Genomic DNA, 24,947 nt, shown 5'->3' with positions numbered 1-24,947 from the left:
CCAGTCACGAGACCGGTAACTGGTTGATGTCTAAAATAGGTGGCCTAACAAGAACGAATCCACTGTGGGGAATCTTTGTGTTTCTGCATTGAATTTATTGTATGGTTCTCATAGTAGAGATGTGATCTGAGTAGACCCCAGTGGTCTCACTTGTCCCGGAAAGGTCCCGGAAAGGCCTTGAGGGGACTCTCCTGGCTCTTTTCAAAGTTGCCAATGAAAATTGCAGCAACGAGGGTGATCATTTCAGTGCAACTCATTTAGTTAATTTCTGTGGCATTAAAGATACAAAACCTGTCATACTGTATCTTTGCCATAGGTCAGACTGTTCCAAACATCTAGACTTAGTGCTCCCTTGGCAGCCCGGCAGCACATATACCAAACATCTAGACTTAATTTTTCTCCAACTTCTGAAAGACAAATAGGGAAAGAATGCGTACAGCCTCTTCTGTGCACTCACTTTAAAATTTTTTTTTAAAGATTTATTTATTTATTTGAGAGAACGAGAATGAGAGAGAGAGAGAGTACCTGAGAGGGGGAGGGTCAGAGGGAGAAGCCGACTCCCCGCTGAGCAGGGAGCCCGATGCAGGACTCGATCCCGGGACTCCAGGATCATGACCTGAGCTGAGGGCAGTCGCTTAACCAACTGAGCTACCCAGGCGCCCCCTGTGCACTCACTTTAAGGCTCTATTAGAAAAAGGGGCGCCTGGCTGGCTCAGTTGGTAGAGCGTGTGACTCTTGATCTCATTCAGGGTTGTGGGTTCGAGCCCCACGTTTGGTGTAGAGATTACTCGAAAATAAAATCTTTTAAAAAAGACTATATCAGAAATATCTATTTTCTTCTCTTTTTACCTATTCCTCTACTGAGCTTTTACATTTTTCACCCACGTGAAGTTACTACCTGTTGACTCACGTTTACTTGGAAGTAGTAGGGCATTGGCAACCCAGTGGGGCTGTGCCACACCCACCCTCTCAGTTTCCTGATTTAGTCTCATTGTCTTCTTAGAAAAAATGATATTTCTGTTCTTTCATCTGTACCATTTCCTCCATCTAAAATTTATTCTCCCTACTGGCAAGCTACCTCTGTCTACCAAACCTGATGAAATACTTATTTCTTATAAAACTACTTTAAATATTCTTCCTCCTTTTTTTTATTATACATTTTTTTTTTGAGAGAGAGAGAGAAAGAGAGAGCCTGCCCGCAAGCAGTGGGAGGGGTTGAGCGGGAGCGGGAGAGCAAGAGGGAAAGAATCCCAAGCGGACTCTGCAGAGCCTAACTCAGGGCTTGACGTCACAACCCTGAGATCATGACCTGAGCTGAAACCAAGAGTCAGTTGCTTAACTGCCTGAGCCACCCAGGTGCCCCTAGATATTCTTCCTTCTGAAGACTTCTCAGACTCTTCTCAGTTTCTGAGCTCTGTCTACACATCCCCTCCCTTCCTTGGCTCTCATTACACAGGCCTTATTTCTCTCTCTGACATACATCATTAACTCCTTGAGAGCAAGAACTTATATCTTGACTACTCAACATCTAGCTCAGTGACTTGTGTGTCCATTCTCGAGAAGTAGGTTTTTGTTTTTGTTTTTAAGATTTTATTTATTCATTAGAGAGAGAGCACAAGCAGGGGGAGAGGGAGAGGGAGAAGCAGACTCCCCACTGAGCAGGGAACCCGATGCCGGGCCCGATCCCAGGGCCCTGGGACCTGAGCTGAAATCAGATGCTTCACTGAGCCACACAGGTGCCCCTCGAGAAGTAGTTTTGAAGGTTGTTAAATGAAGACGCTTACCAGGCTCAGTCTCCCCACTCAGTCCATTTTGTTTTTACTTGCCCTATACTTCAAGGCCATGTGTCAATCTGATTGCATAGACGCACTGAGGTTGTTGTTTGGTTTTGTGTTTTCAGAACCACACCATTATATATGGGATAAAGAGGTAGGTGTTCCTTGAAATATGAGATCATCTCACTCTTGCTCTAGACAAGTTGAATTTTCCCTTTTTGGAGCCTTATGATTATTTTGAGAAAGCTTTGGATTCTTTGTCCTGAAAAATTAGCATCTGTAAAAATTTTGCCTACAATTGCAGAAGCCTGTCCACAGAGCCCAGGTTAAGAATACCGGCTTAAGAGTACACCAAGAGCCGTGATGTCTAGAAATGGAAGATTGTAAGATGGCACCTTGGGTGGGGAGGCAAGTTGAGAGCCAGGGAGTAAGGATCCGTGGCAGGCTGCTGGCAAAAATATGCCAACCTTTGGAAATTAAAATGTCATTGAGGCCCCTGAGTCCTGGGTTCATTTTACCTCTTTGAAATAGAAACCTTTTCTTTGTAAGCCAGTGTTTTTGTGCTTCTTTCATCCTCTCTCTGCTTTCATTCAATGAGAGTACTGTTCATTCTACCTGGGTGGCTATTCTCTTAGATCTCTATATGGTTCTCCTTTCTGTCATTGAGGTCTTAGCTTAGATGTCACCTCCTCAGTAAACCTTCCTTACCACCTGATCCAAAGTTCTTTCTACCCCCATGCCCACCCTGTCTCTCTCTGTCTCAGTCTAGAAGCATCTTATTTGTTCACAGCTTAGTGTTTGGATCTGACGTCTCCTCTCATTAGAGTGTGAGCTCCATGCTCGCCAGGATCCTATCTGTCCTGCGCACCCCTCTTTCCTTGAGAGTGCCTGGCACCATAGATTAACAACAAATATTGATGGGATGAATGAATGAATGGCTTAGTGAAAAACAGGGGCAAAATACTAGACACTGGGATATAAAATGAATATGACATGTCCCTGTCCTTCAGTTTTGTTCTAGGTAGAGGAGACAGACATACAAATACATGCGTACAATCCTGTGTTATAGATGCAGTAATAGTGGGTTAGTCCGGAGTAGAGTAAGAGCACAAAGAAGGGAGTGATCAACTCTCAAGGGGTGAGGAGAAAAGAGGTAAAACTTGAGTTAGGATTAAACTAATGAGTAGGGGTTCGCAGAGCAGAAGAAGAAGGAAGAGCATGTGGGGCATACAATGTGTGGCACAGGCAAGGGCTCAGAAACAAGGGGCCGTGGGTAAACGTGGCGTGGGGGAGGAAGGTCCGTGTGTGGTTGTGGGTGCTCGTCTTTTTCCTTCAGGTCTGTGGTGGTCAGGAATCTGAGGGAGCCAGAAGAAGGTTTGTGTGTCCATACTTCAGCCGAAGTTGTCGAGGTGGGCCAGTGAGCCCCTAAAACTGAACTAGGATGTCAGTGGGAAATTAAATAAGGGCCGTGGCTACTGGTGGAACTGGGGGAGGAATGGGGAAGAGTATTAAGGCCACCCTAAAGCTTCAACCAGCACTATTAGAGGGCAAAGAGGAGTCTTGGCCAGTGTTTGCTTGTTGAATTTGGATACAAATAGAGGGGGAAAAAAGAGAAAGCAACCAGAACGTGAAACCTGCAACCTGGTAGGAAGGCATAATATGAGTCATGAAAATCTAAAATTTTAAAATAGATGTAACATAGGATTCAGATAAAGATGCTGGAGTCCCACCATGAAACCAGATAAGGCTTTGTTTAATTGTAGGAAGCCATCCACATTGTGCTTTAAAGGCTTTAATTAGGAGGATAACTTTTCTCTTCATTAAAAACAAATGTCTATTTGAGGCCAAGCGGGAGGGGTTTATGTATGTTTTCTGAAGAGTGACATCTTTTTATTCTGTTTCTCCAGCGCCTACTTATACAATATAAAATCAGCAAGTGTTTGGTAGTCGTGTACAATAAACTTTTTTTCTTCTCCATGTTCTAGGTATTGTGTTAGGGATCCAGAGATCAATATAAGATGGTCCTTCCTTTAAAGGAACTTACAACTCTATGAAGGACACGTTCGTGGAATCATTTAGAGCCGGGTGGTATGGGCCTGGCTCCGGGGGAGAGGAGTTCCGAGAAGGCAGAAGCTGTCTGTCACAGAAAAAAGAGCAAAAACCAATTTTGTAAGACAGAGTCTCAGTGAGGAAGATTTGGGTCTTAGGAAAAGTCCCTATAGATGCAGTCATAGAGATCAGAATTGCATGTGATAACTCTGTACCTTCTCTTCAGTTCAGCAACTAAATATCTTAGTTACTAAGGATTAACTTATTTGGAGAGACCAACTTCAGGCAAAGAGTGCTCCATGCCTGCAGCTGCAGTGTGATAGGGATCTTTCCTCAAATCTCAGGGGCTCTTCTTTCATATATTGTGTTACGGTTGTCTTGTGTGGTCCTGAGTTTCTGGATTTTTCTCACAATTAAGAGGACTTTCTGTAAACACAGTTTTGCTGACCAGAGCCCCAGTTTTGGCGGGCTCTAGTATCTCTTCTCTTCTTATGCTCATGGCCCAGGTTCTCGGTTCATGCAGTCAGCACATTCCCTGACTGGCGTGTGAGACTGACTTATGTCAATAGTGTTTATCACAAAGGTGGAAGGTAGAAGCCTTTCATTTGTCTTAGATTGATTTTGGAATGCGGTAGAGTCCTTACGTCCTGAAGCCAGTTATTAGTGCAGAGATCGTTGATACAGTGAAATCACTAAATGCTTATAAGGTCTCTAACGCAATCCCAAATGTGTTCCACAGAACAGACGTCTCTAAAAAATTTAATTTGGAAAGCCTGCACATACCTTCTCTTGAAGAGTCCCAATACCCATTAAACTCTCTGAGAAGAGCTACAATAAAGAAACCTGTTTAATTTCTTAGAGTTCCATTCTAAAATAAGTTGGGGTTTTGTTTTGTTTTGTTTGGCTTACTGTATATTAGCGTTCTGAGACAGATGTCTCTGGAAACATTTTCCAACCCATGGAGTCTCACAAGCCCTAGATGACACTATAATCAGAGACCTTGATAAATATCATGTAATGAGTTTCCCAAGCATCCCTTGGCTGACTAAGCACTGAGTAAGAAAGAAGTCTCTCAAACTTGACCACGCTCTTCTGTTCACTCTGGCAAGGAGGTCGTTGAGGAAGGGATTGTTCTCTGAAGAACTGAGGGCCCAGGCACTGGCTCAGAGTTACTGTGTACGTGAGATTCATGAGGAAAGGTGGCTGACTCATTAGAGAACAGCCATCAGATTATTGGTGCCTATGAACTCCACCAAACTGCAATAAAATTCAAATTTTGCTAAGTCAAATATCACAGGACAATTGGTATTGATGTATTTAGATAGAAATTTAAGAATGCTTTGTGACAGGGGTGCCTGGGTGGCTCAGTTGAGTTAAGTGTCTGTCTTCGACTCAGGTCATCATCTCAGGGTCCTGGGATCAAGCCCCGCATCAGGCTTCCTGCTCAGCATGGAGCCTGCTTCTCCCTCTCCCTCCACCCTCCCCCGACTCATGCGTGCTCTCTCTCTCTCTCTCTCTCTCTCTCTCATTAAATAAAATCTTAAAAAAAAAGAATGTGACAACAGATCGTTTGTACCCATTGTGAGTCTGGTAACCTGCCTGGAGGTTCCTGTTGTGGGTATCCCCTCATTATGTCATCACTTTATACACCCGCCTTGTGATATAGGTGTTATTTTTATTATTACTCCGAAGAGGAAAATGAAGCTCGGTGGGTCAAGCAAGCTGCCTGAGGCCACCAGCTAGTGTGCAGTGTGTCTAGGACCTGAACCCAAGCCCATGTGATTTTCAACCCATGCTCTTATTAAGCCTATGGCTAGTTCTTACCAAACTCCTAAGCATAAAATACAAGCCATGGTCTTTTGAGTCTAGTATCACACGTCTCACATCTCCATATTTTACTCCTGCCTCTAAATTACCTCTCCTGGCTTTCCTGCAGTCAGTATGCTTTGCCAACCAACTACATCCACATCTCCTCTAGAATACAGTGACGCTTTTGTGAAAATTTGATTTGTAGCAGATGGTCCCTCTTTTGATTCATCTGAAAAATTTCTAAAGCATTGTCTACATGTTACTGGATTATAAACAGATTTCTACTACAACATTCTTTTGTTAAAACCAGTACTCCTCAGTAGGCATGAGAAGCACTGTGTTAAACAAAATGGATATTTTTTTTTCAATAGCAGAACTTCTGAGAGCTAATTTGTACTCAGAATCTTTAAGAGGAGGGCACAGGACACAGTTGCCAAATATATTTGATGATCGGAAATCTCTCGGAGGAACCCTCATTAAAGTCTTGTAGTATATTACTAGGTAATGATCTTTAAATATGTTCACGTGCTCATATTAATGTTTATTTCACAGGGGTTCTTTTGTTTGTTTCTGCTTTTGTTTTTATAATAGTAGTAATTTGAACCATAAGATATTTTGTTAAAATAACATGGAATGAATACTGTCCTGACTTTAAAAAGAGTTGATACTCCTCAGTTGTTGGATGAATCATCACTTGCTGTTAGATGCTCTGGCAACTGTGTATTTCAAAATAAGAAAACAGTCAACTAGATTTTGGTGGAAGGCATTGTTCCTGTCTCTTGCTGAGTTTAATAGTCAAGATACTCTCCATCAGTATTATGCATTCTGGATTTTTCCCTCTTTTTTTTTTTTTTTTTGGTCTGTTTTCCTATTCTCACTTCCCTTGGCACCATGTATATTAAGTCTTTTTTAGAAGAATAAAGTTTACTGTCTCATGGTTCGTAGATTCTGCTTATAAAAGCTACTTCTCATTTCAGTTTAAAGCTCTCCTTGTAAGATACTTATTGTAATAACAGTTTGTCTTATTGGGTTTTCAGGAAACAGATGTGGTACCAGACACCAGGCTTTTGGACAAGTTTAATCAGATTACACCTCACCTTTTTACCCCACTAGATGAGACTATCCCAGATCCACCACTCGAGACCTTGTACATCATAGACTTCTTTATTGCATTGGCAATTTGCAACACAGTAGTGGTTTCTGCTCCTAACCAACCACGGCAAAAGGTAAGGTCTCTAATGCAAACAAGGATTATTTTCCAGAAGAGATCTTTGGGTTTAAATGTACTTATACTGGCCTTGTTATGTAGATAATACTACTAAATGATAATAACAATAGCAGCTAACATACATCACTTAATCTGTGCTCTGCACCTACGATATTCTAAGTGATTTGCTGATATTAACGTGTTATCCTCCCAGCAGCCCCATAAGTTAGGTAATATTACTCCACAATTCCCCATTTTATAATTGAGGTTACTAACTTTCCTGGGGTCACAGGGCCAATCTGTGGGGTAAGTGAGATTTGAACCCATGAAGTATGGCTCAGTGGTGTTCTACTGTTTTGCCTCTCGGAGGATAGCTGATGAGAACAGCTCTGGTAGAATGTGGCTGTGTTCATTTTGCCTAGTTTTCCTTCCCAAATTGAAGCTTCTTTGAGGCTTCTGAGACTTCCCACATCGTATGCATTATATCAAGCAAAATATAAAGTATTGGGTTCATTATCATGTTTAATGATAATGTATCATTTTCATGTACCAATTGGGGTAGTTCTAACTCAGTTTAAAATCCAGTACATTTATAAGCTACCAAGATGCTGCAGTTCCCACAAAAGCTAGATTTTAAAAGTCTATTTGTGGTTTAGAATTTATGGAAAAATTCATTTTCTTTTTTTTTTTTAAAGATTCATTTATTTTGAGAGAGTGAGAATGAGAGAGAGAGTACACGAGAGGGGGGAGGGTTAGAGGGAGAAGCAGGCTCCTCGCTGAGCAGGGAGCCCGATGCGGGACTCGATCCCGGGACTCCAGGATCATGACCTGAGCTGAAGGCAGTCGCTTAACCGACTGAGCCACCCAGGCGCCCAAAAAGTTCATTTTCAATTAAAAAGAAAAACTTGTTCTAAAGACCAGTGATTGACCACATGCTATGCTAGCCTCCTTGTGTATAACTTTCTCCCCTTTTGCACATATCCACTTACAATTCAATTTGTGGCACAACCCAATTAAATTTTAATTTTCTATCAGATTTTTTTTTTTTTTTGGCAACTTCAGAGGTGGTCAACTTTATCATAAAAATAACTTATTTCCAATTAAGCTTTTATTTGATCCGAAAACTGTGTTTTTATAAGACTTTCAGCTAGAGAGTTGCTCTTTGGAAAGTGATTATGTAATTAGAGAATAAATCACTGGATGTTCTTTTTTCTCCTTATGTAACAATTTTTCTCATACATCTGTTTCCAAAGTAGGCACCTCTTGGTGTTTTTTGTTTGAAAAATATTGTTGCCTTATCCCCAAAGACTATAATACCCTGTGGTCTGAAAGAAGGTCTCTACAGGTATAAGAACCTAAGTTTGATGATATTTTGAGGTAATGACAGAGACTGAATAATAAGGAGTTAATCAGAATCTACAGAGTATGAAACCTCACCTGTGATTGTTTCTCTTCATTTCTGAGTTCTGATAAGTGTGAAAATTGACCAACATGTGTTTCTCCAACTGTCAGAAGATTAATCATTTTTAGGAAAAAACTTTTTAATATCTTGGGTATTTCTGAATGAGAAAATTTTAGGATCTAATTAATTGGCCTTCATAATATTAAATTCTACATTTAATCACTGTTAAAAGTTGAGCTAGCAAAAAAAATCAGGCTAAAAATTAGAGAAAATTCTGCAATAGAAATTCACATTCATTGTGATTTTCTGCTGATAAGCTGATAATTTCTGCTGATAACTCTTCTGTAAGTGACTTTGTTTACCAGCCTTTTTAAAACAACAGAAAAGTCATAGTCACAACCTTTTATAGAATCTTGAAAATAAAAGAGGAGAAAAGCCCATTTTAATCTTTTGACTTACTTTCTTCCAGTGTTTTAAATGTGTATTATTACTCATTTGTTTCGTATATTGCCTCACACAATTTTTTAAAATTTTTATATTGTTTACACAATTTTTATATTTTTACAGCTTTTCCAATTTCACCCCATAGATTTTATACATTTTATATTTAAAATATTGTATAACATTTCAAGAAGATATTTCTGTTTTGCTATTTTTGAATACTTTGCTTATAATTTTTAAATTGCTAAGATGTACATAATAAAGAATGTGGATTATCTATATTTTAAATTATTCATTAGGAAACACTGCTATAATATGCCCACTGCTAGCAATATTAGCATTTTATATCTTTTGCTATCATTTGTCAGACTCTTTCTGAATGGTTGTAGAAATTTATAGTGCCATCAACATTAGTACATATTTTTCATTATGGTCATTTTTATTTTTGCTAGTATTTTCTGGGGGGCAGTTTTAAGTACGAAGCAGGCTGCTAGCTATTTAAGGAGTGGTAACTCTTTTCTTATCTAAGTTTTTCCTGGTTTGACTTCAACGTTGTTGTCAACTGCTTTTGGCTGTATTATTGAGACCCTCCCAAATCATCTCTCCTAGATTGGACTCTCATCACTGAGTGGAATGCCTATAAAGTCCTTGGAAGAGATTAAAAACCTCTTCCAGAGATTGTCTGTCCGAAGATCAAGTTCGCCATCTCTTGCCAGTGGGAAAGAGCCCTCTCCTGGGGTCCCAAATGCCTTTGTGAGCAGACTCTCCCTCTTCAGTCGAATGAAACTGGCTTCTCCTGTGGAGGAAGAGGCCTCCCACATGAGCGAGAGCCCCCAGGGCTCTAGTAACTCTTCTTGCCCTACAGAAACTGAGCAAAGGAATAGGGATCCGGGCCTCCCAGAGGGCGAGGTAGCACCCTCCTCTGGACAGCCGTTGGCCTCCACCCTGTGTTATGAGGCTGAGAGCCCCGATGAAGCGGCCTTGGTGTATGCCGCCAGGGCCTACCAATGCACTTTACGGTCCCGGACACCAGAGCAGGTCGTGGTGGACTTCGCTGCTCTGGGACCATTAACATTTCAACTCCTGCACATCCTGCCCTTCGACTCAGTAAGAAAAAGAATGTCTGTTGTCGTTCGGCACCCCCTTTCCAACCAGGTCGTGGTGTATACGAAGGGTGCTGATTCAGCCATCATGGAGTTGCTCTCAGTGGCTTCCCCAGGTGAGTTCATACTGAGGGGGGTGGTGTATATTCAGAGCTCAGAAATTTGAAGGCCACTCTCGATGGGCTTTATAAAGAGAAACATGTGGATATTTGGGGATCAGCTGCACTTGGTAAAGTGGGGGAAGCTGCCTAGGATTTGGTGAGAAAGCATGTAAGTTTTGGCACTACACAGACCTGGGTGCAGATCTGGCCTCTCTCATTAGCGGTGTCTTGGTAAAGTTACCTGCGTATTCTGTGTTCAACAAATGGGGAGTGTTGTACCCTTTTTATAAGTTCCTCGGAGGTTAAATGACATACTGTACGCAGTATACATAGAGCCTTTCCCCAAATGGCAAGTGTTCAGTGAATGGCAGCTAGCATATTAGAGTTCTTGTTACTGTTGTTATTGACGGTGTGGGAATGGTGTGCTTATTAAGTTCTTGGTACTTTTCCTCTCTCCAGGAAGAAAGAAACAAGGGAAAGATTTATTCAGAGGCTTCCTTTTATAAATGTACATTTGGGATTCAGAACTACAAGGTCTTTTGTTTGTTGTGGGATAAACTGTATCATTTTTTGCAAAAACATGCCTGTAATTGGGCAGACTGGTGGGAATACTTGTTTTGTTAATTATTTCAGATGGAGCAAGTCTGGAGAAACAACAGATGATAATAAGGGAGAAAACCCAGAAACACTTGGATGACTATGCCAGACGGGGCCTACGCACTTTATGTATAGCAAAGAAGGTGAGGCTGCTGAGTTAGGCCCATGGTCTTCATTCTTTCACTTGTGTAGCCCTTGCTTCATGGGGTCGAGCATGTATCAAACCCTGATCCGCACAGCTGGGAAAGCTCTTGGATCGTGGACTCTCTGTTCACAGTGTCTGTCTCCCATATGTATTGATTGGTTGGAGTTTGTTCTCAGTGTTTTGCCAGAAGAATACCTAAAAGTTCTGTTCTCCGAGTTCTCACCTGTTTCAGTGTGTCTGTGAGTGCTTTTGTATGTTAACTGCAGTTTGGCTGGAAATAAAAATCCCTGGACCTACTTTCTTTTCCCTCAGTACTTCGTAAATATCATTCCTGCATTAAATGTTCTTTGGAAAGAATGAGGCCAGAGACCTTAATTTTCCCCTAAAGTTCTAAATATTTTTTCCTTACATGCCTATAAGTCTTTAAATCCAAGTAATTTTACTAAATGTTAGGTCAGTATTGATTATTGTTGATAATAATCCTGAGATGTAGTGTACTCTTTCTAAAAAATTTAAGTAATAAGAAAGAAGACAGAGCTCTAAGAAATTGAGGGATGATCTTACCAGAACCTCCCCTGGGGACATGGGAGAAACAGACATGGAGCACTTTAAAGTGAATTGGTCAAGTTTTTATGCCAGTAGGATGTGGTTTGGGTATTGACCAAGTCAAGCTTCTCAGCCCCAGTGAGGCTATGCAAGCCTTCCTTCATTGATAAGCCAGGACTTCCCCAATGCTATCCCTATAATCATGGCTCAACCACATAGCCAACTGAATACCTGGATAGTGCTTTTTCCTTCAGTGAAAGCTCAACTGCGTATTTTATTTCAGAGTAAATGAGGGGGCAGCAGAAAGGGGTGGGGGTCTGCTTTAGAGTATAGTATATAGTATAGAAAGTCTAGTAGGGGTTGAGACAATAGGAGGCTGTCTTATGGAGAGAGAAGGGAGTTAGTTGTGAAGGTGTAACAGAGACTTTGGTGAACACTGAAGAACATGAAACAAAGAACAACCAGCCCATGTAGGGGAAATACTAGAAAAGAACCAAGAAATTCATCTTGCCACCTCTTTCCCTCTTCTCCATATAAACACTCGCCCCACCCCACTTTTTCTCCCCCTCTCTCTCTGTAAACCCTGCAGTTAATTTTTGCTGTGTTAAAGCCGGAGTATTGATGTCCCTCTATCATTCTGGGCTCTAGCGAGTATAAAAGACAGGGAAATACATGTAGATCAAAGTATCAATTCATGAGTTGCCATCCATTATGAGTTCCAAAATACAAGCCTCCTGGAAGCCTGAATTGGAGACTGTAGCTAGGACCTAAGGTAAACATAGGGATCTCTTGTTTCTTACCCAAATTCTAGTTCTTACGAGCTGCCTTGGGGAAACTGGGATCTGTTGCAAACGCTTAGTCAACACTTAGTCAACCAGCTGCATAGAGAATCAAAATCTGCCTCACACATAGTAGAATGAAGAACAGAGTTTCAAGATCAAAGCAAAAGGAGAGAGTTCTACCTTTTCAAGTGGAATGATCCTGCCCCTGATAAAAATGCAGCCCAGTAGATGTCAAATTCTTCCTAAGTCCAATAACCCCGTGGGTAAGAGTTAGTAAAGAGAGAAATTGCCTCACTCCCTCTACTTCATATTGCCTTATGAGAATTGAAATGTAGATTTCTCCCTCTGGCAACCTAAAGAAAAAGGAAAATGTACTCTTGGTTCCTTCTCCAGGAATTCCATTTAATTTCTTTTGGAAGGGTATGTCCTTGCTTCGTTGTATGGTTCCCTCTCTCTTTTCACCTTTACAAATAACTAACCCATAAACTAATCATCGGTGGTGCTGCTGGCTACCTAATACCTCAAACTGAGCAATCCTGACACCACTTTCTCAACTGCACCATTAGGATCTTTCTAGATTTAACAACCAAGTGAAGACCTCTTCCAACTGCATACTTCTTGGCTTAATTGAATAGATTAACCCACTTTCATCATATATGATGCCTAGGATTTCCAAGAGATACTGAGCTAGCGGGTCCATCCATCATCAGTGTTACAGTAGTCTGATCTCAGAAAGCTTGTGACCAGGTGGCGTGAGGAATGAACCCGGCATTACCTGGCTTGATATTTTGCTAGTGGTCAGTCAATCCTTGCAGGATCCTACAAGATGATATGGCCTTTCTCATAGCTCTTTTCTCTCCCTTCCCCCCGCCCCCGTAGGTCATGAGTAACACTGAATATGCAGAGTGGCTGAGGAACCATTTTTTAGCTGAAACCAGCATTGACCACAGGGAAGAATTACTCCTTGAATCTGCCATGAGGTTGGAGAACAAGCTCACTTTACTTGGTAGGTAGACTATGTCTGAATAGAGAAATTTGGAAAACACTGGATATCTCTAAGTAAGTTATTCACCAGTGGTTCCCACCCCCCAACTTTGATCTAATAGAGCAAATAGTTCTCTCCACCCTGTCCAGTCTGATCTGTACCCAGTTTGCAATTCTTTTCATTCTGCTTTCCACTGTAGTGAACTCGACTTCATTTATGGTGGGATCAGGGTGGTCATCCTTAAGAAGATCATTTAAAACCTTATCACTTAACATAGAATACCAAGTCAAATAGATATCCTGGTTCAAGAGGCTATCCAGTTGAAGTTTATTGCCAGGCATTGGATAAGGTACTTAATATGGGTGGTCTTTTGAATCTGCACAACAAATCTCTATCTTAGAGGAAATTTAGAGCACAGAGCAGTTCATTGACTCGTTCACAGTCATGTGCTAATAGCTGACAGAGCTAGAAGGAGGCTCAGATCTACCTAGTTCCAGGGCCCACATTCTTTATTCTGTACCTACAACTGGACCAATGAAATTTGTTTCTCTGTCTTCTCTTACTTCCTGATTGCAGCTAAAGTTTGCACAACGGACACCTCTTGTCTCAAACTGAGCTGTATCCTGAAATCATCTGGAACACTTTAAAAAATACTGGTGCCTGCATCCTTTCTCAGGGATTCTGATTCAGTTTGTCTGACATGTGGCTGGGGTGTTTGAATATTTAAAAGCTCCCCAAGGAATTCTAAGAGGCAGCCAGGGTTGAGAACCACTGTCTCAGAGTCTGGAGATCTGGACTCTAAGCGCTAACATACCAAAAGACCAGTCTCTGAGCTCCATTCCTCTGGTTCACAGAAAAAAAAATGATCTCGGTGTGGAGCCAGAAGAGTAATGATACCTAATCTATGTCATTTCTCTGTGACAGTGTCTGTAGTATGGGTCCACATTTCCTCATCTGAAATTCCAAACTCAAAAATGCTCTGTGGGTTTAGTGCCGGAACTCATTTGGCTACAAAATCAGGCCTGATTTGATAAGATTTTATGAGTCTTTATTATCCTAATTAGTACGAACATTTGTAAGTTTTGCTACAGAAATATTAATATGCTTCATTAGCAGATATTTCAAAACATAGATGCACTATGTTAACTTTCTAAAATCTGAAAAACTTGAATTCCAAAACTTGTCTGGCCCCAGTTGGTTTAGAAGAGGGACTTATGGACTTGTAATATCTGTTTTTAACGCTCTCTCATAATATAAGCAACTTATTGACAAGGACATTCTTTAAAAGCCTGCCCTTACCCTTGGGAGTATCACAAAATTATAAAATCATAGAGCAAGGTTACATAAGTGACTGAAACTACAAGCTCCCCTCAATTTACAGAGAAGAAAGCTAGCCGAAAGGAGAACAAGTAAGTTTAATAAGCTCAGTGATTCCTAAGGCTTCCTTCCCAAAATACGACATTGTATATGATTTTGGTCTGGGTCTTCACACTTCCTTTGAATGCCTGGAAGCTACTGGAGCAATGTGTAGCTCAGGATGGGGTTGCCTAACAAGAGTTCAGTTACAGCCCAGGTGAGCTTCTGCTGGCTTTGATTTCTCGCAAGCCCTGTTGTACTCTGGCTGTCTTGTAGGTGCTACAGGCATTGAAGACCGTCTGCAGGAGGGAGTCCCTGAGTCCATCGAAGCCCTTCAGAAAGCCGGCATCAAGATCTGGATGCTGACAGGGGACAAGCAGGAGACAGCTATCAACGTAGCTTATGCATGCAAACTACTGGAGCCGGGTGACAAGCTCTTTATCCTCAATACCCAGAGTAAAGTAGGTATAATGAGATCGAATCCGTCTTTTTGCTTTTTCATAGCCAGGGGAGCATTTGTAATTTGATGAAGGTAAGGAGAAAAAGAAACCAATAACCATTAGCTCCTTGATAATTATGTCTTCTATCCAGCAGCCTACCTTGTGCTTGGGAAGGTACCGTAGTTCTTTTAAAGGCTTCATGGTTAAACATGATTCAAAGGGATTATTGCTAAAGAAAATTGCCTTTTTATTTTTTTATTTGCTTCCCCCCCCCACATTGGATTTCCAGGAATTTAAGATTTAGCCCATAACGACAAAATATATCAAGTTCTGGGACAGGAATATACCTCTATTTCAAATTGAGGGGAAGTGATTTTTATCAGAATCAGGTGAACACATTAATATTTTTGTGGTTAATTACAAAAATAGACTCTCGGGATAATTATGCCCTCTAGTGGCAACTCTTAGATGTAGTGCTGTTGAGAATATCAAGTTTGAAGAACTTTTACGGGAAGGGAAAAAAAATTTTTTTTTCTTAAGGAATTTAAGAGGTTTCGATCCAGCTTATTTTTTTATAATTATCCCTGCCCCACCCCCATTAATCTCTACCACAGAGGTTCTAATCAGTTAAACAGGCTTTTTTTTTTTTTTTTTAACTTTCCAAAATGGTAATATTCTCTGAGATTTGTGCTTGTTATTTAATTAGCTTGGAAAACCTTCCTCTCTCCTTCAATAGTCAGACTTAATCAATGACATCCATTCTCTGACAGCAGCCTGCCTCTCAGAAATCCTTTGGAGCTTCTCACCTGGATCGCATCTTGGGGCTCTGTCACAGGCTGCCATGTTTGGTTAGCCATGTTTTTAAGGTCAGGCCTCAGCCAATACCTAACCAGATCATACATTTTCAGAAAAGAGAATTTTCCTTATTCAACACAGAATGGGTTTTCCTTGGCAGTTGGCTGTCGCCCAGAGACCCATAACCACAACCACCAGCCAGCCCCCAGTACCAGCAGGGCCTGAGCATAAGAAAATTGTCCATTAGTCATTTTGGTCACTAAAATGGCTGTGCACTAAGGTTGGTAAGCCCCTGGTTCGTGTGCTTGGCCTGCCTGTGATCAGGTATATGACCTTGGGGAGTTTTCTTCTGGGCATTTTACTTCACCTGTGATGTAAGAGTAATACCTATTTCATAGGGTCCTTGTGGGCATGAAATGAGAAAATATAGATTATAAATTAAACATGTAGTGCCTGGCAGACAGAAGGGGCTCAATGAACATTAAAAAAGAAAAGTCAGTTCTTGATGTTTGATTTTGACATTTTTGTGAGCAGTAAAATCATTAGGATTGTAGAACTTATTTGTAAACCTATGATTTATAGTTAGAGGCATTTAAAACTTAACAATTCAAGAAGTCTTTATGGAGTATCCACTATGGACTGTTCTAAGTGCAAAAAGTAAACTTTTTTTTACTATCAAAAGCTATTCCACCTTGTGTGAATTTTCCAGATAACTAAACAGAACACAGTGAACATAATTTAGTTTTATGGTGACTCAAGTTCAAGCATATAAAATGCCAGGCACATAGTAGGGGCTCAGTCACTGTATTATTTTTTTTTTTTTCCTCCACTCCTTCCTCTTCATCAGGAGATGCTAAGAGTTAAAAAAGAAAGATCATGGAAACTGCTTTGTCAGTCAGTGAAGAAATTGCTTCTGTGACATTCTAAGTGGGCCACCTGGAAACCAGTAGAATATCTGGTCGTTTTTGTAGTGTAGTATTGCAGGTTTATGAATTTCCATCAGCTCCTGTTCCTAAATTTGCAAGTTGGATTACAGTAAATGTAGCCACTTATAAACTTTACATGGTTTCCGTTCTCAAAAGTCTTGGGGTTTTTTTCAGGGCAGGGGGTTAATACAAACCTATCTTGGATTAATTTTTTTTTAAGATTTTACTTATTTGAGATAGAGAAAGAGCATGAGTGGGGGCAAGGGACAGAGGGAGAGGGAGAAGCAGGCTGCCCGCTGAGCAGGGAGCCTGATGTGGGGCTCGATCCCAGGACCCTGGGATCATGACCTGAGCCGAAGGCAGACGCTTAACCAACAGAGCCACCCAGGTGCCCCCATATCTTGGATTATTTACTGCCTTGTGATACATAAAGCCTTTTCAGGATCCATCATTTAATTTTTTAAGTTTTACTTTTATGATTTCATTTAAAAATTTCTCCTGAGATAATAACTCTTTATTTTCATGTTAATTAGAATCTATAAGAGACTTTCTCATACAAGATCTTACTTGACAGCTATAAAGGGTAGACAGATCAGATAAAATTATCCTCATTTTTATAACCTGAAACTCCAAAAGGTTGTGATTTGTCTAAGTATCCCCAGCTGATTACGTGTCAAGTGTACATTTTGTATTGTATTATATATTATGTAATCTGTATTTACCTATCTAGTTATTCTCATTATTCATGGAGTTAAATTCTATAAAGTTGCCCTAAACACTGAATTAGTGAATACGGAACCATTACCCCTGGGGGGAAATACAGGTTCCCATAGGCCTTTGGTCACAACATTTTGTTTTGTCAACCAGTCAATATATAACTTTATTCCATGTGTGTTTCTGTTTAACAACAACTTACATATGTGTATAGTTGATTGAGTAACATCGAATTCATGGCCAACAGCACCATAACTCTTGCCTGCATGAAGCTTATCTAACACACATACTTTCTCTACAAGGCACATCACAACCTTCTTGTACATAGGACCACTAGACAGCACTTCGGCACTGGGCTTGGAGGCCATTTAAACTGCAAAATCAACAAAAAGGAGAAACATACAGAAAATGTGTCACCAAACAGTGAAAAGGACACTTATTTACAGTATGGGAGCTGACGTAAGAAGACAGAGCGTCTCCTCATTCAGTGTCAGCTGGAATCCTATCACATGACTCAAATTTTTCTCTCTGTGCATGCCCACAAATGACCACAAAAGCACTACAAGTACTGATTATAGCATTCCAGATAAATTTTAGCAAGTAGGTGAGTTCACATATAGGGAATCTGCAAATAAGGAAATTGGGTATGTGTGTGTGTGTATTTATACATATTTCTCTAACGAAAATGTAATTTATAAAACTAAATATATACTCAAAAGGATAAAAACATCTATAATCATTCTAGAATCATAAAACTACAGATAATTTCGGCTTATATTTTGGAGGGCACCCACTCCAGCCTGCATTCTGCGCACTGTGAGCATGCGGAGGCGTGTCTACAGTATTGTATTTCTTCACTCAATGTGTGCCTTCAACGTCATCATGTTGACATGCTGATTTTCAGTGACTTCAGGGTGTGTTACCTTCTAAATGTATCATTTTAATGTAACCAAACTCTAGAAGGTTTTTAAAAATGATTTTTTTCTCTATGTTGAGCCTGTGAAGGGCATATTTGATTTGTCTTCATACACTTTTTCCTAGGAGGTTTTTGAGGTGTATAGGATCACATTTGTTCCGAAGGTTTAGGAACCTAAACGGGTAGCTCCGTTTTAAAAGTTGGACCTCTTGGGCACCTGGCTGGCTCAGTTGGGTAAGCATCTGCCTTCGGCTCAGGTCATGATCCCAGGGTCCTGGGATTGAGCCCCTCATCGGGCTCCCTGCTCAGTGGGGAGCCTGCTTCTCCCTCTCCCCCTTATGCTCGCTCTCTCCCTCTCTCTCTCGCCGTCAGATAAATAAATAAAATCTTTAAAAAAAAAAATAAAGTTGGAACTCTCTTGTGTAGCTTCTGTAGTTATTAAGTCTTTGTAGTGTCAAGCTACATATCCATATCTACTTCTTCTCTATCCATTTGATTTTGTGGGTTGAGAAATGCTTGATTAAACAGCATTTGAAATAAGAGTGAATGACCTCTGAGTGAGGGGTTCTCTTATGAATAAACTTTCAGTTTTGTTTGTTTTTTTCTTTCAGTCTTAATGTCTAAACTTAAATGCAAGACTCCTGGATTTTGTTAGGTTCTGTACTTGATGGTCACTTGACACAATAATTTCTGGATAATTTTATTGTTAGTCTTGAGTAGAATCTGTCCAGTGAGTATTCATTGTCTGATGTGGCTCTCTTTTAGGCATTGTGAGGGCTTCAAAAGTAAATTAAAAATGATCTATATAGTATTTCCTGACTATGTGGGGGTGAGGAGAGTAGAGGGCAGCACACAAACCAAACATGACAAGCACCATTGAGAACATCTCCACCAGAATGTAAGCTCCATGAGAGCAGAGATTTTTTTTTTTTTTTATGCTCGTTGACCAATCCCCAGCACCTAGAATGTTTTCTCAGTAAATATTCAGTGAATGAATGAATGAACGTTGTCCAAAAGAAGATAAAAATACTAACTATTGCTTTAAATTTTGTGCCACGCCTACATGAGGGCCTTTGCACATGTTCTCTCCCTCATTCTTCACAATGACATTACCATGTGTAGACATTTGCATTTTTCACGTGAGAAGTTGAGGCTCAGAGAGGTGACATAATTTGCCTCGAGTCAAGCAGACAGTGAGTGGTAGAAAAAGATCAAAGGACTCTTGAGAGTCCCTGTGTGAGAAGGGAAATTGTACAAATAAAGAAATTCTACATGATTTTTTATTGTAGACCCGGGAGTGAGATGTGTTCTGCCCTATTCACTGGCCCCCACATATACACGGAAATCTCTGCAGAAGAGCTGGGAGGCCTTCAGAAGTAGCTGATTACTCACTAGCCTTGACACAGCGGTGGCTAAAGATAAATTTAGCTGGATATGGCCGCCAGGGGAGGCCTGAGCCTGACTGTCTTGGCCTCTTGTTTCAAGGATGCCTGTGAGACGCTGATGAGCACCATTTTGAAAGAACTTCAGGGGAAGAATCCCGCCTCTCCAGAGCGAGCGTCCTTAAGGGAGGGCTTACAGCACCCACAGGACTGCGGGCTTCGGGCTGGCCTCATCATCACTGGGAAGGCCCTGCAGTGCGCCCTGCAGGAGGGGCTGCAGAGGCAGTTCCTGGAGCTGACTGCCTGCTGTCAGGCTGTGGTCTGCTGCCAAGCCACCCCCCTGCAGAAGAGCGAGGTGGTGAAGCTGGTTCGCAGCCATCTGCAAGTGATGACGCTGGCCATCGGTGAGTGGGGAGGCGATCCAGCCGTGGGCTGCTCACTCTCCTGCCCCACCGGGGGATTGATTCTTCTGTCTGTCCTTCCTTCCGTACACCCTACGTCCATTTACCCTTCTGTCTGTCTGTCCTTTTCCACCCCCACATTTCTTCCCCCTTTTCTCCCTTCGTACTCTCTGCCCCCTACTCCCTCCCCCTTTCTCGTCCTCACCTCTTTGACCACCGCTAGGAACCACGGGGTAGGGGTGTGACCTGGAAACCAATACGGTAGGGCCTTGGGTTGCATGTCAGAACCCCGGATCAACCAAGTTAAGGAGGGTAAATATACTGAATCATAGAACTGAAAAGTCTAGGAGTGCCGCCTTCAGAAAAGTTAAATTCAGGGGCATGAACAAATCATTTATGCATTCGTTCAACAGATATTAACATTGAGTGCCTTCCGTTTACCGGACATTTTGCTAGGCAGTGGAGATAAGAGTGTATACAGATGACAAAGTACTTTTTCCTTGAGTTTACATTCAGTAGGAAGCATATAGTAAAAAATGAAACAAAACAAAAAAAGGCATAAATATATGTCAGGTAGTGACAAGTGCTATTAAAGAAAAAATAAAAGCAGAACCAGGGGATGTAGAGCGCTGGGGGGAGACAGGAGGAGGGCTGCTAACTTCAGTGTTTTTCCGAGACAGTATCACTGAGAAGGCTGCATGTGGGCAGAGACTTGAAGAGAATGATAAGGGAGCCATGGGAAACCTGAGGGGAGGACCTTCCTGGTGAGGACAGGGAAAGTGAGGGCCATAGGCCAAGTCTGGTATGTTCAAAGCCAAAGCAGATTGAGCAAAGGGAAGAGTTTTCTGTAGATTCGTGATGGGCAGAGGTGGCAGGTGACCAGATCATCTAGGGTCCTGGAGGCCATTATAAATTTTTGGTCTTTTTTTTTTTTTTAAGGTGGGGAGGGGCAGAGGGAGAGGGAGAGAGAGACTGTATCTCTTCCTTGAGTTCCCAGGGAAAATCGGGATACTGAAAACAGGTGAATGGTTGGTGGGCAGTTGGGAACGACAAATGTTCGTCACCAACAGGAATGTAATACTTCCCCTTAAGAAGCTTCCAGTATGTTGGGGAGACCAAGAACTATATAGCAACCATAATATCATATGATATGTATGATATAGCGCTGAAGTCCAAGGAAGGGGTATATCTAATCTAAAGGGAATATGAAGATTTCCCAGAGGAAGTGACATCTGAGCTGAGGGCAAGAGCAATGGAAATCCAGCCCCGAGATGTGGGGGTGATGAGGCCAGTGTCACAAGGATACAGACCACATGTGCAGTGGCTGGAAGGAGCAGAGATATCTGGAAAACTGAAAGTAAAGTGAGTGGCACGGAAAAGGGGGAGATCAGTCCAGATAGGTGCCTTAGCGTGAAGGATTTTAAGGCATTATTGGGTTTAGAATTCTTCCTGATGGCAGCGGGATGCGACAATGTAATGTCTGTTTCACTAGCTTCCAGGTAACTTGCAGACTTGGGATATAAACTTTGAAGGATTTGTTTGCTTGAGTGGTCACTGTTGCTTTGCAGAGTTTGCATCTTTTCTCTACCCTTCATATGCTTCTTGCCTTTTCTTCGATCTCCTGAAGGTGATGGTGCAAATGATGTTAGCATGATTCAAGTGGCAGACATTGGGATTGGGATCTCAGGTCAAGAAGGCATGCAGGTGAGTGGATTTCGTGCGCCCAAGTACCATGAACTTCACCTGCCCATCCAAGGGCAACATTCCCACGGTGAAATCTCTGTGGTAAAGTGAGGCCGGCCGTAGCTATATCAGGAGTGGGAGACAGGAATTGTGTCTGTTGATTATTTACTGTGTGAGTATTGGGGTGTTTTCCTGGGTAACTAACTGCATGCTCGTTCAGTTTAAAATCTATAGCTCCTCTAGATCCTAATAATATATATATTTCGCCCTGCGGTAACTGTGTGACTTTGGACACCAATGAAAGCTACTAAAGTAGGATTTGAATAAAAGACCTACAGACCTAAAGAGGGAGGGAGGAAGATGGTGCTTGAGAATGAGGGAGAGGGGAGGGTCCTGTCTGTACGTGTGTGTGTGCACACGTGTGCATACCGGCTAGTGTGTTTGGGCACAAAAGTCAGATAAAAGCTTGTCCCAAGACTGCTTTTCATGTATGGAGCAAACGCCGTCAGAGGAAGATCAGACGTGAGGCTTGGGGTTTTCAGAGAATTGTAAATTATGACATTCTCTGCAAACCTTGAGAAATTTATGAAGTCATGACTACGGTCCTTTCAATATTCTTCTCATTGAGGAGAAGCGGATGCCGATGGCAACGCGTGGCGTTCTTGCTTAAGGGAGCTGCTTTCCAGGAAAGTACATTTGCCGAAATTCCGTCCCGAGTGGGAACCAAAGAGAAGTCTTATTTCGTGGGACCCTGTTGGAAAGCTGACTGTGGCTCTGTGTTCATGAGTTTCTCTTTGTTTGGGTTTGCTTTATTTTGTGTTGGTCTGCACGGACGGTTTAAACAACAGATTGGACCAGTCGCAGCCTGCTGATGGTCAGGCTGCCCGGCTGCGTCTGTGTTAACATGTCCCGTGGCTCAGGGTGGCGCCCTGTCCCTGTTGCCTCTGCAGGCGGTGATGGCCAGCGACTTTGCCGTTGCTCAGTTTAAGCATCTCGGCAGGCTCCTCCTTGTCCACGGGCACTGGTGTTACACACGACTCTCCAACATGATTCTCTATTTTTTCTACAAGAACGTGGTACGTAGCTCTGGAGAATTTGTCCCTTGCCCCCTCCTCCCTTTCTTCTCCTGCTTGCGGAAGGGATGGCGAGGAAGTGCCCTGCATGAGGCTGCTTGGCTTACTGATGTTTGGGAAGCAGCCAGGAGCACTCCTGCGGCCGTCCTGGAAATAATCTGGGGATGCGCTCCCATTCAGCCACTGACAGCAAATCGCTGGGCTTGTCCCTCTGCCAGTATTTCCTATTCCCTGTGCTTTTCCATTCAATTAAGTCCTGTCTGGTTCATTTAAGACCCAGTTTTTTACCTTCCATGGAAAGGTGGTGGCAAGCAGAATTAAGAAATGTTAATGCTGTCCAGTAGAGAATGAGAAGGTTTGCTTCCATTTTCCAGGAGATAGCAAAAACTATCTGCTGTCCTCGGACTGATGTTCCATGTTGTATATTGAAGACACAGATGCCGCTGAAAACCCAAGATCACGCCTTAGCCTGCAGCTGGCTAACACAAGTGAAAAATTTTCTAGCAAGCCTGTAAAATGGATTTGCGCTTGGTGACCAGGGAACTTAATTTTGACTATGTCATTCCTAAAGGGGCAGAATTTGATGAGAAGCCCTAGCTTCTAATCTTTGGCATGCCGTTTAAATTTCAGTCTCCTCTTTTATACGATCATGTTGACCTTAGATTGCTTCACTTAAGTTCCTTCTAGCTGGAGTGATTATGTAAAAATGTCATGATTTTTTAGACCAAATTTATTTTTAGCCTTCAAAGTCCATAGGTAGCGTGTTAATAGTAAACATCAATTTATATCACTCTCTTGAAATACCACCTTTGGGGAAAAAAAATAACTTCAATAGGTCATTTTACATATATTCCAAATGTGTAATTTAGATCTGTGTGTGTGTGTGTGTGTGTGTGTGTGTGTGTGTGTGTGTGTGTGTGTGAGCAGAACCTTTTTTTTTTTTTGGTCCTACCACACAATGAGCTTTTTTAAAATTCCAGGACTTAGTAGTGGTCACTGACTTTTAGGGAGGAGCCTCTTTCCCAGGTGATTTTTTTTTTTTTAATACTTTTGCATTTTTCTACCTGCCCCTCTTGTGGTGCGGCCCACCCCCTCCCCTTGCCTTTTAAGTGCAGATTAAACCCAGAGGGTAAGGAACATTAATATTAGGAAGAGAGGTGTCATATGCTCTTGGAGAGTGGGGCAGTGTTTATGAGTAGGCACTCCATCACCAGGGAACAAGGACCCTGTGGTCTTTTGCTGTGAAACCCTCAGTGGCCATTCACACAGATACTCTCCAGACTTACTTCTGCCTCTTACTAACCTAGCAAGACAGTGAATGTTTTGTAAACTATGGAGAAGAAGGCCAGTATCAGAAGCCATCAGGTAACTTACCTTTCTGAGACTGTGGTTCTTGGATCTTAGAAAACTTTTGAGATACTGATGAAGACTATGAATTCATTCCCCAAAACACATGTACCCCAAATTGATACGTTTCCAGGAGCGGGGCACAGTGTGTGTCCATCGACCCTAGACTTAAGAAACTCTGTCCTGAGGATTGTAGCTCCTATCCGAAAGTATTCTAGTGCATCTAGAATGTCAACAATAACATCTTCATATTTGTAAGGCACTTTACAGGTCGTGAGCACCTTCTAAGTGGATCCTGATACTAAGCTCTGGGATGGTATAATCCTCATTTTTCAGATGAGGAAATCAAAATTCGGAAAGGTTAGGAAAATGGCCTAAAGTGGAAAAAAGCAGCAGGAAGTGTCTTCAGGCCCTGAGTACAACTGCTAAGTCTAAGGCCAGGGTCCTTTCCTGGGGCCTGCCTTGCTTAAGGGCACAGAGCATTAGCTATCATGGGCCTAGTTCATCTGCGACTGAATACTGGAGGAAACACTGTAGGATGCGTATTTCCAGCCTCCAGGGCGACCACCTGTCCTGGTTTGCCTGGGACTGTCCCAGTGTTAGGAGAGTTCTCGTCTCGGGAATCTCCTCCATCCCGAACTCACTGGGATGGTTGGCTACCGGGCCGGCACCACTAAAAAGTAATTTTGAACCTAGAAAGCAAGAGGATGACTATCTGTTGTGTGCCTGCTACATACTAGGCACGTGGCTAGGATCTCTCCATGTAGAAGCGGTGTCTCAGTCTGAATACTGGCTCTGTTACTTATTAGCCAGATGACTTTGAGCAAGTTCCTTAGCCTCTCTGTGCCTCAGTTTCCTCATCTATAAAATGGGGCCACAGTAATTCCCAAGTTGTTAGGAGGGTTGAACAGATTATTTGTAAAGCTCTTAGAACAGGGCCAGTGCTACCCAGTAAGGGGCGTGCGTGTGTGT

General features: G+C 42.0%; 1 protein-coding gene across 2 annotated transcripts in view; it reads left to right on the top strand.

The window, feature by feature from the left end:
• The window catches only part of ATP10D (ATPase phospholipid transporting 10D (putative)), a 101,081-nt gene that overhangs the window by 61,698 nt on the left and 14,436 nt on the right, over positions 1 to 24,947 (top strand). For both annotated transcript variants that reach the window (XM_028092543.2, XM_028092541.2), the window contains 8 exons: positions 6,671 to 6,859; positions 9,293 to 9,902; positions 10,521 to 10,627; positions 12,837 to 12,963; positions 14,575 to 14,759; positions 19,575 to 19,875; positions 21,500 to 21,576; positions 22,506 to 22,631. In XM_028092543.2, coding sequence (XP_027948344.2) covers positions 6,671 to 6,859; positions 9,293 to 9,902; positions 10,521 to 10,627; positions 12,837 to 12,963; positions 14,575 to 14,759; positions 19,575 to 19,875; positions 21,500 to 21,576; positions 22,506 to 22,631 — 1,722 coding nt within the window. The remainder of the gene's footprint in view (positions 1 to 6,670; positions 6,860 to 9,292; positions 9,903 to 10,520; positions 10,628 to 12,836; positions 12,964 to 14,574; positions 14,760 to 19,574; positions 19,876 to 21,499; positions 21,577 to 22,505; positions 22,632 to 24,947) is intronic.

This window comes from Eumetopias jubatus, unplaced genomic scaffold (genome assembly GCF_037043125.1).
Source record: "Eumetopias jubatus isolate StellerSeaLion01/CBP00866 unplaced genomic scaffold, mEumJub1_p1.0 scaffold_2, whole genome shotgun sequence".
In the NCBI taxonomy this organism is placed as follows: domain Eukaryota; kingdom Metazoa; phylum Chordata; class Mammalia; order Carnivora; family Otariidae; genus Eumetopias; species Eumetopias jubatus.
This window is presented reverse-complemented; position numbering and strand designations above follow the sequence as displayed.